This window comes from Anastrepha obliqua, chromosome 1, assembly GCF_027943255.1.
Source record: "Anastrepha obliqua isolate idAnaObli1 chromosome 1, idAnaObli1_1.0, whole genome shotgun sequence".
Taxonomy (NCBI): domain Eukaryota; kingdom Metazoa; phylum Arthropoda; class Insecta; order Diptera; family Tephritidae; genus Anastrepha; species Anastrepha obliqua.
In genome coordinates, this window is record NC_072892.1 from 21,249,941 (window position 1) to 21,262,831 (window position 12,891).

A 12,891-nucleotide genomic window follows, 5' to 3' on the forward strand; every position below is an offset into this window, starting at 1 on the left:
TTTCTATTAAAACAACGGAGGTGAGGTGTGTTGATAATTGTGAAAAAGATTTGGGACGTGAATGGGTAATTGGATTGATAACATTCTTACACAATTTTATACAGATCTTTTAATATTAAACTCTTCTATTAAGTTGTAAGGCGAGTTGAGGTTTTTTGGGCTACGAAAATGAAAATTTGAAAGAGTTGCATTGTAAAATATTTACCAGTTTTCTATTACTCAGGTTGGTTAGTTGGTTGGTTAGAGTGGTGATTTATCCAGAATCCAACTAGCGCTTCCGCAGCATTTTGTTGCCACATCCTTGCTACCAACTTGTTTAGCGGTTATTTACAGCATGACTATATCCAGTGTGTGCGGTTCAGGTTATCGACCTCTAAGCCAGACAGTTGTCCGAGACTCTCGAACTGGCGATTTGCCCAGGGTTAATATTCTGTCCTATCATAGAGCAGGGTACTCGCAGAGGAAATTGAAGATTGTTTCCTTTTTCTCCGGTTGTTTGCAACTGTGACAGTATATGTTGTGAGGGGCGCCCATTTTGGCTGCTTGTTCTACGATAAACCAAAAGCCAGTTATGACCGGTCTACAGGCGTCCCGTCGTTTCATGTTTATCACTGTCGACGATTGCTTGAGGTTGTAGGTGGGCCATAATGTCCTGCTAATTTTGCATTTCGTCTGGTTTCTCCATCTACAATTTGCGATTCGAAGGTATTTTAGGGAAATTGCATTCTTGACTGCACCTAATAATGTGAATACCGGTACTGCAAGAACGTTATTCATGACAGATCCCCTACTTGCCAGTTCATCTGCTTTTTCATTACTTTCAATGCTTCGATGTCCCGGGACCCAGATTAAGGTAACTTTATGGCTTTCACTCAAGGTGGTAAGGCTATTCCTGCTTTGTTCGAACACTTTAGAGGTTATTGTCGCCGAATCCAGTGCCTGGATTGCAGCTTGGCTATCCGAATGAATAGCGATATTGTCCTTAAAAGAGGGATCTGGGACTAGTAACCTACAAGCTTCCCCAATTTCCAGTACTTCCGCCTGAAAGACACTGCAAGCATTAGGGAGACGCACAGATTTTCAAATTTTAAGTCTATGAGAATATATGCCAGCTTCAACACCACAATCCATTTTAGAGCCATCGGTATAGACTGTAGTGTCGAAGCTGTTTAGTGAGAATCTCTTATTCCATTCCTTCCTAGATGGGAAGAGAGTGGCAAAATTTCTATTAAATGTTACCGTCGGAACGATGGAGTCAGTCCTTTTCGACGTATACTGGGTTTGTCGCAGTAATAGGCTCGAATGGCCATGAGTTTTTTCCTTCCAGCGACCTGCTTCATTTAACCTAAATACACTCATGGTTGCCATCTTCTTCATATGTAGATCTGCCGGAATAACGTGTGTCAGTGCGTTCAGAGCCTCCCTAGGACATGGTCTGATTGCACCGACTATTCTTGCACAGACTGATCTTTGTATTCTGCCAAGTAATTTGATGTTGTATTCTCTCTCTAGAGCTTACCACCAAACCACCGAGTCATACGTTAAAATTGGTCGTCTTATACAACCATAATGTATACTTGGGTTGAAGACCCCATCTTCTTCCTAGCATACGTTTACAGGCATATAAAGCAATTTCTACTTCCTTTACCAGTTCTTCAATGTTTAATTTACAGCTTAGTTTGGAATCCGAAATTACCCCTAAGTACTTTGCACTGGTTGAAAGTCAGAGGGTTTGTTCGTTAATCTTTGGTAGGGCAAAAATTGGTACCTTATATCTGGTCGTAAAAAGCATGAGTTCTGTTTAAACTTAGGCCACAGCCCATAGCCGCAGAGTTAAGCTCGCTCAGCGCCCTTTAAATGATCCCACTAGTCGTATTGGGACACAGTTCTGATGCCATTAACACCACATCATCAGCGTACGCAACAACTTTTAGCCCACCTCCATTAAGTTTTATTAAGATTTTGCTAATCACGCATAACCAAAGAAGTGGAGATAGTACTCCCCCCTATGGAGTACCCCTATGGACTATGTGAATAGGAAAATTTTTAGAATCATAGCTTAGAAGTTTAAAACGGCCGATTATATATATTTCCTTATACTTATCTTCCCCAAAAAATCATTATTTTGTTTGAGTTGAAAATATTTTTAGACAATTTTATGCAGATCTTTTAATATTAGACTCTTCTATGAAGTTGTAAGGCGAGTTGATGTTTTTGAGCTTAGGAAAAAAAAATTAAAAGAGCTGCATGCAAAATATTTACCAGTTTTCTATTACTCAGACTTTTATGACTGGCTGTGGACATGTAGGCATGCATGATGGGCATTATAAAAACATACGCGACATACAGGTACATACATACACATATACGAGTATAGTCAATTGGCGGGAAGTTGTGGGTGTAAGCTTGTGCAGTTCGTAGAAAAGCTTCAAAAAGCAACGGGCTTGGTGACGCTTCAAATTAGTTATTTCTTTTTTTCGCTTTTAACTAAACATTTCATTCTGGTTTTTGTTCTTCCCATCCGCGGTTCTTCTTCATAGGTAGTTATTCATAGCATTATTCTGTATCTCTTTGTGTATTCTTTTCTGCAGTTATTGAAGGGCATGATTAATGGGTTTCGAGTGCAAGGTGGCATTGGCTGTATCGATTGCTGTTCATTTACATCAGTCGTGTTTACTTCGATTATAGACAGCTCTAGACAATTTGAAAATGTCACCGAAAATGGTAGCACTTTTTTATATTTTTTGTTTTATTTTTTAAGAACAAATTACTCAGCAATCGAGCACATACGCCTATGCATATTATACAATATTATGATGTAAATATGTATGCATGTACTGCTGGTTTTGAGCGATTCATTCGATGTTATTCACTGTGCATCTGTTTGCAAAATTTATAATAATAAATATTAGTGAAGCATTCCAGCTGTAAGAGTTGGAAATAACTTAGCTTTAATTAAAATACATATTTCATTTTCTCGTACCGATGTATCGGTCAGTCCATAAGTTCGTTCGTTTTTTAAAGGTGGTTTTAAAATTAATAAAAAAGATGTTTAAAGTATTTATTAATCAATAATATATTTTCCTTCATTATTTACAACGTCTTCCCAACGTTTAGGCAAATTTTTAATTCCCTGCTCTTAAAATTTTTCGTCCTTGGAGCCAAAATACGCTTCGACATCCCTTCTTATAGCTTCTTTTGAGGAGTAGTTCTTGTTACTCATATGGGACTGAAAAGGTGATATTCACAAGGTGCAATATCCGGAGCGTATGGTGGTTGCGGCATTAGCTCCCATCCGAGCTCGTTCAGCTGGCCTAATGTTTGCCTTGCTGTATGAGGTCTTGCGTTGTCGTGGGGAAACAAAACTTTGCGTCTATTAACTAAAGAAGATCGATATTTGTTAAGTTCCCCATTCAGGTTTGATAGCTGATGGGAATAATAATCAGCAGTTATCGTCGGGTTTGGTTCCAGAAGTTCATAATAAACAGTGCCGGCCAAATCCCACCAAATAGACAGGAGAATCTTCTCGGGGTGAAGACCATCTCTAGGGGTCGGTTCTGGTGTTTTATCTTTATCTAACCATTGACGTTTGCGAACAGGATTATTGTGAAGGACCCATTTTTTATCACCAGTAACGATACGATTCAAAAAACTTCCATTTTCAAGCCGTTGCAGCAGCTGAGAACACACATTCACTCTGTGCTGAAGGTTGGCGACGGAAAGTCTATGCGGAACCCATTTTCCCAGCTTTGAAACCTTTCCCAACTGAACCAGGTACCTGTGAGCTGTTCCATGCGATGAATTTAACCTCTGAGCTATCATATCGACTGTCAAATTTGGCTCAGCTTCCACGGGTTCGAGCAAGGCGTCGGAGTTAAAGACTTCAGGTCGACCAGCGCACGGGGCATCCTCCACGTCGCAGTTACCATTGTAATTAGTATGCAAAGTGGCAACCGCCGTATCCGAATGTCCTTGTGCATGACTACCATTCCGTAGAGCCCGGGCTCAAAACTCCGACATGAAACACCAAATGATTGAAAAAGTGTTTTTCTAATAGCGATCGCCATGAAAAAGTGGCTCATAAAAAACCATCCGCCATTCGAAGTCGGCATAAAACTATAGGTCTCTCCATTTGTGGAGCAATACACCAAGACGCACACCACAAATAGGAGGTGGAGCTCGGCCAAACACCCAAAAAAGGGTGTACGCCAATTACATATATAAATAATTATTTTTTAAATCATTAAAATACCAAGGTAATTTGTAGGGTTTTTCCTCCTGACCAGAATGTTGCTCGAGCAAAGTTTAAACAGGACGGATTCTAAAGTAGAGAAATAGTTCGAAGTACTAAATTCAGCAAATAATCATCAAAATATAATAATTTTATCTTATGATATTTTAATAATATCGCATATAACTAGAAAACTCACCTAATAAACTTACAAATATTTTATCAAATCAAATATCTGAGTGAGGCTGTACACGTATTTATAATTATTTTCCATCGTCAATTCTAAAAAAATTACTTTATCTCAACTTTTAGGGCCCTAAGGACTCGCCGAATTACTACATTGCCACTCAGGCGCCACTCGAGACAACAGTCATCGACTTCTGGCGCATGATTTGGGAACAACAATCACGCGTGATCATACAAGCAACCGATCTCTATGAGAACGGCATTGAAAAGTGCGCTGAATATCTGCCACCATCGGTAACTTTGGACAACCACACGACCTTCGGTGACTTCCAAATAACACTCAAGCATCGCGAAGTTAAAGATAAATATGCCATTTCGACGCTGATGCTAAAGAACACAGCTGAAAATATGAGTCGTGAACTCACGCACTACTGGTACAAATGGCCTGAGACGGGCGTGCCCAACGAAGAGGCACCCATCATTGCGATGCTGTTAGAGGCGCGCTCATCACTCAAAGGTTACGTGAACGAGGCGCGGGAAAAGAATTCAAATGCTACACTAAAATCAGATGCTGACGGCGAAGTGACCGCAAATGGTAATGGCGTCACGGTTATATCAATGGAGAATGGCGGACAGAAGATAGAGATGGGACGCGTAAATGGTACAGCTAAGGATGATGGCGGAAATGTGGAAATAAATGGCAACATTTCAGCGGCGGATAAAATGAAAGGGACCACAACGTTAAGGAATCAGGGGTAAGTTGGAAGCATGGCAAATGTGATTAATAAGAAATGTTTGTGTAATTGTGTAATTGTTTGAATAACAATATTTCTGTCTCGCATATTTTGAGATTTTTTATAAACCAAACAAAATTACTTATTTCAAGTATTTTTTGCGAAAATGTTTGAATTTTCGATTCGTTGCGAGAGGAGCCTTTCCATGTTTCGCATCCGTAAAATAGCACTGATTTAATTGGACTCAAAGATACACAGCTTTGTTTTGCGTGAGATCTGGCCCGATTTCCATACGCTCCTCAGCATGCCAGAAACCGAAACTATATTAGTTTTCTCGAAGAACACTTTCTACGGCGACGCACATGCGGTCTGTCAAGTACAATTTTTGGCAATATTTTGCTGGGTATAGGTCAAGACGCATTCTTAAAGGTGGTGGCATTAGACCAACAACAGTGCTCTGTACGTTTGATTGTCAAAGCAAAGTATTGAGAAACCAGAAAACGAATAATGAATTCGCCTTGTTTCATTCTGAACCGACAGCCACATGGACGCGGCGAAAGAAAAAAACAACCCAGCTGGTTTACCAACACCACCTTTAATAGATTCGCCTTGGTATAGGCTGTAAGATTATGTCTGTAATTTTCCAAGTAAGAGAGGTCACCCTTTATGGGTACCTTTACTAATATACTCTGATTCCAAGAGCTTAGGAAAGCTTCATCACTCCATTCTACTTCCAATACTGGTATCCAAATATCAGCTGTTAGTTCGGGATCGATTTTTAGGAACTCAGAGCAAATATTATTATTATTAAAGAGTTGTCTCGCTTTTGAAAAATATGTTATCAGAATATTCTAAAGGTGACGAAAAATTAATTCTGAAAAATCTCATTTGTATGTGTTTTGTGCTTGTGTTGGTACATCTCGTAATATTTGTTTTTTGTTTTCTATCTTCTCTTTTCTACTTTTAGTCCCTTAACGATTCACTGCTCCCCAGGTACTGGACGCACCGGCACCATCATTGCATGTGACATGGCCATACGAAGTCTAGAGACGCCGAAGCGTTCCGTTGACATTCCACAAACTGTTTACTATGTGCGGCGGGGTCGGGCGAGCGCCGTCCAAACAAAGGAACAATACGAATTTATTTACAAAGTGGCGCATATGTACGCGACGAAGATCACAAACCTATCAAATGATAACTGAGACAGTGTGTGTGCATATAATTACTCCTAAGCCAACTAATCTAAGTAGATCAGAGTGTAATGATACAATACCTATAAGGTGTGCCAGCAAGCAATGTTAATTTTTTAGTAGGCAAACTTGGCAGTTATATAATTTTTTTATTCTTATTTTTTTCTGCTTCACTCTACAAAAGTATTTAACACACATTGTGAATATATTTTTTATTTATTGTATTAAAAATATATAAAAAGATTTAAGCATTTGAGCAAAACATATTAACAAAATATGTTAAGCATAATACAAAGTTCACGTCTCACTTGAAATGGCTGTCGTCAGCCATACAAATTGCTTTGCCATGAAATATGCGTGAAGCTCGTATGTGTATCGCAGCAAAGCAGTACTCAGTACATGCCGTGCAAACCGCGCGCAACATACCAGCAACATGATGCCAGCAACATTGATTCGCACCTATTTAAAATGCACGTTTCAAGTTTAAAATTGAGCGAAAACTGGCAGTTTGAATATTGAGTTCGAATACTCCGTAGATATGGCATTTTTAAGCGAAATGCCTAAGTAAATCTTCTTTAGATTTTTTTGTATCAATATATAATACATATCGATGGTTTTCGAGAAAAGCGACACAACTCAAAATTAACTAATTCGGAGTTTTGCCGTTAAAAGCAAAAATCAACTACAGAGTTTATATTTTTTTATCTGGAAAAGCGTCATAAGCGAATCTGGAAGCAATTCTGAGAGATGGCGTTAGTGTCGATTTGTCAAGTGATCGAATTGGCGCGTCAATTATCTAGAAAACTGACCCACCTCAGTATTTTGTATTTTTGAATTATGCTACTTTTCTCGAAAACCATCGATATATGTACGTGTATTAATTTAATTTAAAAGCAATTTGCTTAACAAAATTTGCCAATTGCTCCTATGGCAACAACTTTTTTCTAAAATATTGATAATTTGCATGGTTTCTTTTGCAAATCGAATTTTATTTACTTCTTATTTGCCTGCTGTTGCTTGTAAACAGTTTGTAGACATCAAGTAATCAGATGAGCAGCACTGAGTTTCCAGCCGTCAGAGAAAAAAGAAATGAATCTAATTCTTTTGCCACCAACGGCAAGAAATCCGTTCCCGCCTCAATTCTATGCAATTTCATGCTAAATACTAAATGTCAACCCGTTACCCGCTATCCGCTGCAATCATGCTTAAGGGGAAATACACAAGCCATTTAAATTTGAGGGGAAACGACACTTCGTTTGCGAGAGAAGATACGGCATTTTTAAGCGAAGTGTCTTCGCATTTTTTCTTCTTTACATTTTTTGTACCCATATATACATAAGTACATGTGTATTGATTTGTTTAAAAGCAATTTTCTTAACAAAATTTGCCAATTGCTTCTGTGTCAAAACTCATAAATTTGTCGGTTCTCTCAAATGAGAGTCAATGTTGCTAGCAACATTTCACCGCATGTCAAATGCATGTTGCTAGCGAAATTTCACGGCTGGGCAAAAAAATAATATAAAATAAATAAACGCCCAAAACTGTATGTATATATTTTTTGAACATACATATGTACACACATATATTGAAAAACTGTACAATTCTGCATTTAGTGCTGAAATGGATTAAAAACAAAATTTAAAATCAAATTGGCTGGCGCACTTTATATTATTACATTATGATATACTTACATAGCAAGTAGATCACCCGACATGACGAGCAAAAAAAGTAGTTTTCGATTTGTGACGTCAGTTTTTCGCAGCAAAAAGTAAATAAATAATCTAAATCAGAGAACATAATGAGATACATAGAAGTCAGAGATTTGTTTTTGATAATTTGTGTAGTTATTTACATTTCAGTTTATTTTAATTGTTAAATTTCCAAACAAATCACCATCAAAGCGCAAGAAAATCACCATCAAATATGTAAACAAATGTACAGGGTGGGCCAAATAAGACCTACTAATGTATGCCAAATAAGACCTAGCAGTATGCGCAGTTACTCCATCTTGTTGAAACCACAAATTAGGATACTGCTCAGCCATTGGCCGCAAAAAGCTTCCAATCAATGTTCTGTAAGAAGCTCCTGAAATCAATTCCGGCGTTTCATCCTCATTTTCGAAGGATATGGACCGATAACTCTAGTGACCATAACACCGCACCAAACAGTACATTTAGATGGGTGCAACTGATGTTGGTGTGTTGCCCTTGGATTTTCAGAGCCCCACAATCTACAGTTTTGTTTGTTGACATAACCATTTAAATGGAAATGCGCTTCATCCGACATCAAAACATTATTTAAAAAATCAATTTGTGTAGCTAATTGTGTAAAACGAAAGCATATTGTAGTCGTTGTTGGTGGTTCCATAATAAATTTCCAACAATTCAATTATAACCTACAAAAAGAGAAAAATAAATATTTCAAAAAATAAAAAAGTTATTTGTGCTTAACATTAGTTGGTCTTATTTAGCCCACCCTGTAGTTACAAATCTGACGTCACCATACTTTTTGCTCCAACGCAATGAGGAATGTCCGATCTATTCTATATTCTCGTAGTTGGTTTATAGTATTTACCTACATTTGTATACGAATACTTGTAAAATATTGTAATACAGGCGTACATAAATAGACACATAGGTATGTACATAGATATGTGCGCAAATCAGTGTAAAAAGTAAGTGCATATATGTGTGTATATGTGTCTGTGTACTGTGAGTTCGCGTGAGAACTCCCAATAGTCAAAGAAATCTTAAGAGATAACACATGTGTCCGACTGTACTGTGTACTCTTCGTGTAAATTCGTATATGCGCATGTATGGACGAGTACAGCATAGTTATAATATATTGGTCGCATATCATGTACGAGTGCAAGTATACCAATTATAATATAATAAACAAATTTACTGCGATTATATGTATGTATCGTAAATAAGTATGTATTCTCTCGCCACTTAGCGAATTTATGGTACTTTCCCGCACATCTCTCTCTTTCTCCGCTTTTTCCCCTACTAATTTTTTGTATTACTTGTGTATGTATGTGTAACATATGCATACATATTTTTTTAGAAAAATATATATGTATGTACTTGAATAAGCCAATTTTATTTGTAACTATAAACGCGTGCGGCGCTTTAACTAATAATAATACTTTTGAAATGTATTCCTCTATTATTGTGATATAAACATACATACATACTTTTTTAATTACTTTAAGTTATGTTTTCCTGAATTAAGTTGTAAATAAATAATAAGTGCGATTATGTGTAAACTGCAAATTGATAACTGCAGAATAAGATGTAAAAAATGTGTGTAATTCATATGAATATGGAATATAAATTTGTAGTATACAATAGTTTACAAGATAATACCTAAAAAATAAAAACATTTAAACATTTAATAGAATTCAAATCCTTATTTAAAATAATCAAAGTTTATGGCAAAACATAACAGGCATTCGTAAGTATATACAGCTGTTGTCAGCTAATTAGAAACGCTCCCTTTTGATAAACGCTTGATGAGCATAATATTAAACTGTTTCAATTTACCGTTATTTTTTCTCTTAAAATCATTTGCATTGCTTTTGTTACTCTATTTACTACCCAATGCGCCTAGTTTTGTAGTTGTGAAATAGAAGTACCGTTAATATTATCCAACGCAGTGCATGGGTTACTTAGTTCAAGGTAAATAAACTGAGACGACTAATTAGAAACAGTTGTTCAGTGGAAGCATATTCGGCAAGTTGTGTTATTTTAATAGTAATATAATCGACTTTTTGGTGTATATATATTTTAAATTGGTTGTTTAAAAGCAACTAAAATATTCGTCTTCAAGATGTGTAATGGGAAAAGGCAACAGCTGTACACCTGCCCTGCGTAGCTCCATTTTTGACCTTCGTAAAGCTGGAAAGTCGTACAGTGAAATTTCTAAACAAGTCAAATGCTCAAAAAAATGGTTTTTAACGCCTTAAAGCATATCCAACTTTTTAAGTCTGTTGACAATGTTCCACGTAAGAAAAGGCCCCGGAAAACTTCAGCAGAAATTGACCGCAAGATAGCAATCATCTCCAAAAGAGACCCAAAAAAGACTTTCACTGACATCCAACTGGAAATTCAGGATCAATATAATTTCGAAATATCCAAGAGGACAATTGCTCGGCGTCTGGTCGAATCTGGACTGCATGACAGAGCAGCACGCAAGAAGCCACTTCTAACCAAGATACAAAGGAGACGGCGAGTACTCTTTACGACATCCCATTGGTCATGGACTCCAAATCAATGGAAATATATCGTTTGGAGTGATGAAACCAAGATAAATCACATAGGCCCAGATGGTAGAAGATATGTTCGACGGCCAATCAACCAAGAATTCAATCCTCGCTACGTTTCACGGGTAGTGAAGCATTGTGGAGGATCAATCATGGTGTGGGGATGTTTCTGGTGGAATGGTGTTGGCCCAATCCATAGGATTGATGGAATTTTAAATAAGGAGAAATACGTCGATATACTAAAAAATGTAATGTTGCCGTGGGCTGAGGAAAATTTGCCTGTTATATGGAAGTTTCAACAGGATAATGATCCAAAGCACACGGCAAAGTTGACGAAACAGTTTTACGACGAAAATTCCATCAATGTTTTGGAATGGCCATCATCCAGTCCGGACTTAAACCCAATAGAGCATCTCTGGGGTGACGTTAAAAAAGCCGTGAGTGCCAAAAATATCCCAAAAATGGATGTCCTTTTAGCCGAAGTAAAAACGGCGTGGCAAGCAATACCTGTGGCGCGCTGTCAGAATCTCATTACATCAATGCGCAATCGATGTGAGGCAGTGTTGAAGCAAAAGGGTTATGGAACCAAATACTAACATAATCTTTATGTTGATCTGATAATACATTACTGTTTCTAATTAGTTGCCCTATCCAAATCGTGCATTTCATATGCTTTAAAAAAAATATATATATTTAATAAAGAATTGCGATTAAATTGTTTTCCACTAGTTTTTAAGTTTATCATATGTTTAAATAAAATTGGCAAAAAGTTATGAAAATACGTGTTTAAAAGGAAAATGGAAAATTTATTTTGAAATAAGTGTCGTTTCTAATTAGGTATCAACAGCTGTATGTACAGGCATACAGTTGCGAACACGAAAATAGGTTAGGTTAGGTTAGCCTAGCTGGCAATAAGCCACGCATAGACCTTTTGGTCCCTAGCGATACCAGATGGAGACCGAGCTCTATGAACACCGAAAGTAGACATCATGTAGGATGTCAGCGCTTTTGGCGAATTTAAGCAGAGCTGGGAGATCCGCTTTTGAGACGTCCTCCAGGCCCTCAAACAGTGGGGCTCCCAAGCATTTTAGACGCGTTTTTAATAATGCCGGACAAACGCTCAGAAGGTGTTCTAAAGTTTTCTCAACATCCTCTCTGCATTTCCTGCATTTGTCCGTGTTGGCAATTCCTATCTTGTACTCATGTGCAGCCAATAGATTATGACCTGTTAGCATACCTATGATGGTTCTGCAGTCCTTTCATGAGAGCGAAGGTACGAATTGAGTCAGTTTTTTGTCGTAAGTTCTACACATGACTTTTGCTGTTTTGCATGTGGTCAGATTAGTCCACCTAGCTTCCACTCGCCTTTTCATGTAGTCGTCCATTTCGTTGTATATTGTGTTTAGCGGTTTTGGTATGCCGTTCTCTTGTTCAAATGGTAGCCTCACAGCACTTTTTGCTATCTCATCTACTATTTCGTTCCCCATAATACCTTTGTGACCAGGTACCCAGTAGATATGCAGTCTATTGTTTGCGGTTAGCCTTTCTGCTTGACTGTTCACGTATATATTAATTGTTGAGTTCTTTCTTGTTCTAGTGTAGGCTAGCTCTGCGGCTTTCCCCACAGCAAAAACTTCCGCTTGGAAAATACTGCTGTGGTCTGGCTGCCTTGTCCCTAGTTTTGAGCAGTAAATACCTGCTCCCGGTAGGTAGGTAGGTAGGTAGGTAAGATGGCAAGAGTACCCCAGGTACACTACAAGTAGCACTTACGTGCCGTTTTGATACCATAAAGTGGACCACTACCTGTGACAGGATTAAGGGAGGAGATAAGATCGTCTACAGCCATCCAGTGCTGTTAATGTAGCGGAGGAGAGAAAAGGGATCTAGGCTGGAGAATTTCCTCAAGTCATCCCCAAAGGGGACGCTGAGGAATCTCAAGCGCCTAGCCGCCAAAGCCGGACATCTGCAGAGAAAGTGTTCCACAGTCTCTTTCTCTGCAGAATCCCCACAGCTTCTGCAATAGGGATTGTACGGAATCCCAAGCTTCTCCGCGTGAGTGCCGATCACCCAGTGGCCAGTGATCACCGCAATGAGTTTGGAAATTGAATGGCGGGGGGTTCCCATCACCTTAAGCATTCTGTTAATATCGTATTGAGGCCATAGTGCTTTTGAAATGGCACACGATGAGACAGACCTCCATCTGTCTTGCGCTTTTCTTAGAAAGAAGTTGTGTAGTTTCCCTTTAACGACGGCCAAGGGGATACCGATGTCTGAGAAGAGGGCATC

General features: G+C 38.3%; 1 protein-coding gene across 2 annotated transcripts in view; it reads left to right on the forward strand.

Moving 5' to 3' along the window:
* LOC129236161 (mucin-5AC) overlaps positions 1-9,153 on the forward strand; it is a 29,210-nt gene extending 20,057 nt beyond the window's left edge. The window contains exons 3-4 of one of the 2 annotated variants that reach the window (XM_054870391.1): positions 4,544-5,172; positions 6,119-9,153. In XM_054870391.1, the coding sequence (XP_054726366.1) occupies positions 4,544-5,172; positions 6,119-6,353 (864 nt within the window). In that variant the 3' untranslated portion in view covers positions 6,354-9,153. The remainder of the gene's footprint in view (positions 1-4,543; positions 5,173-6,118) is intronic. The other variant, XM_054870392.1, reaches the window with a different exon arrangement.
* Positions 9,154-12,891: the final 3,738 nt, after the last annotated feature.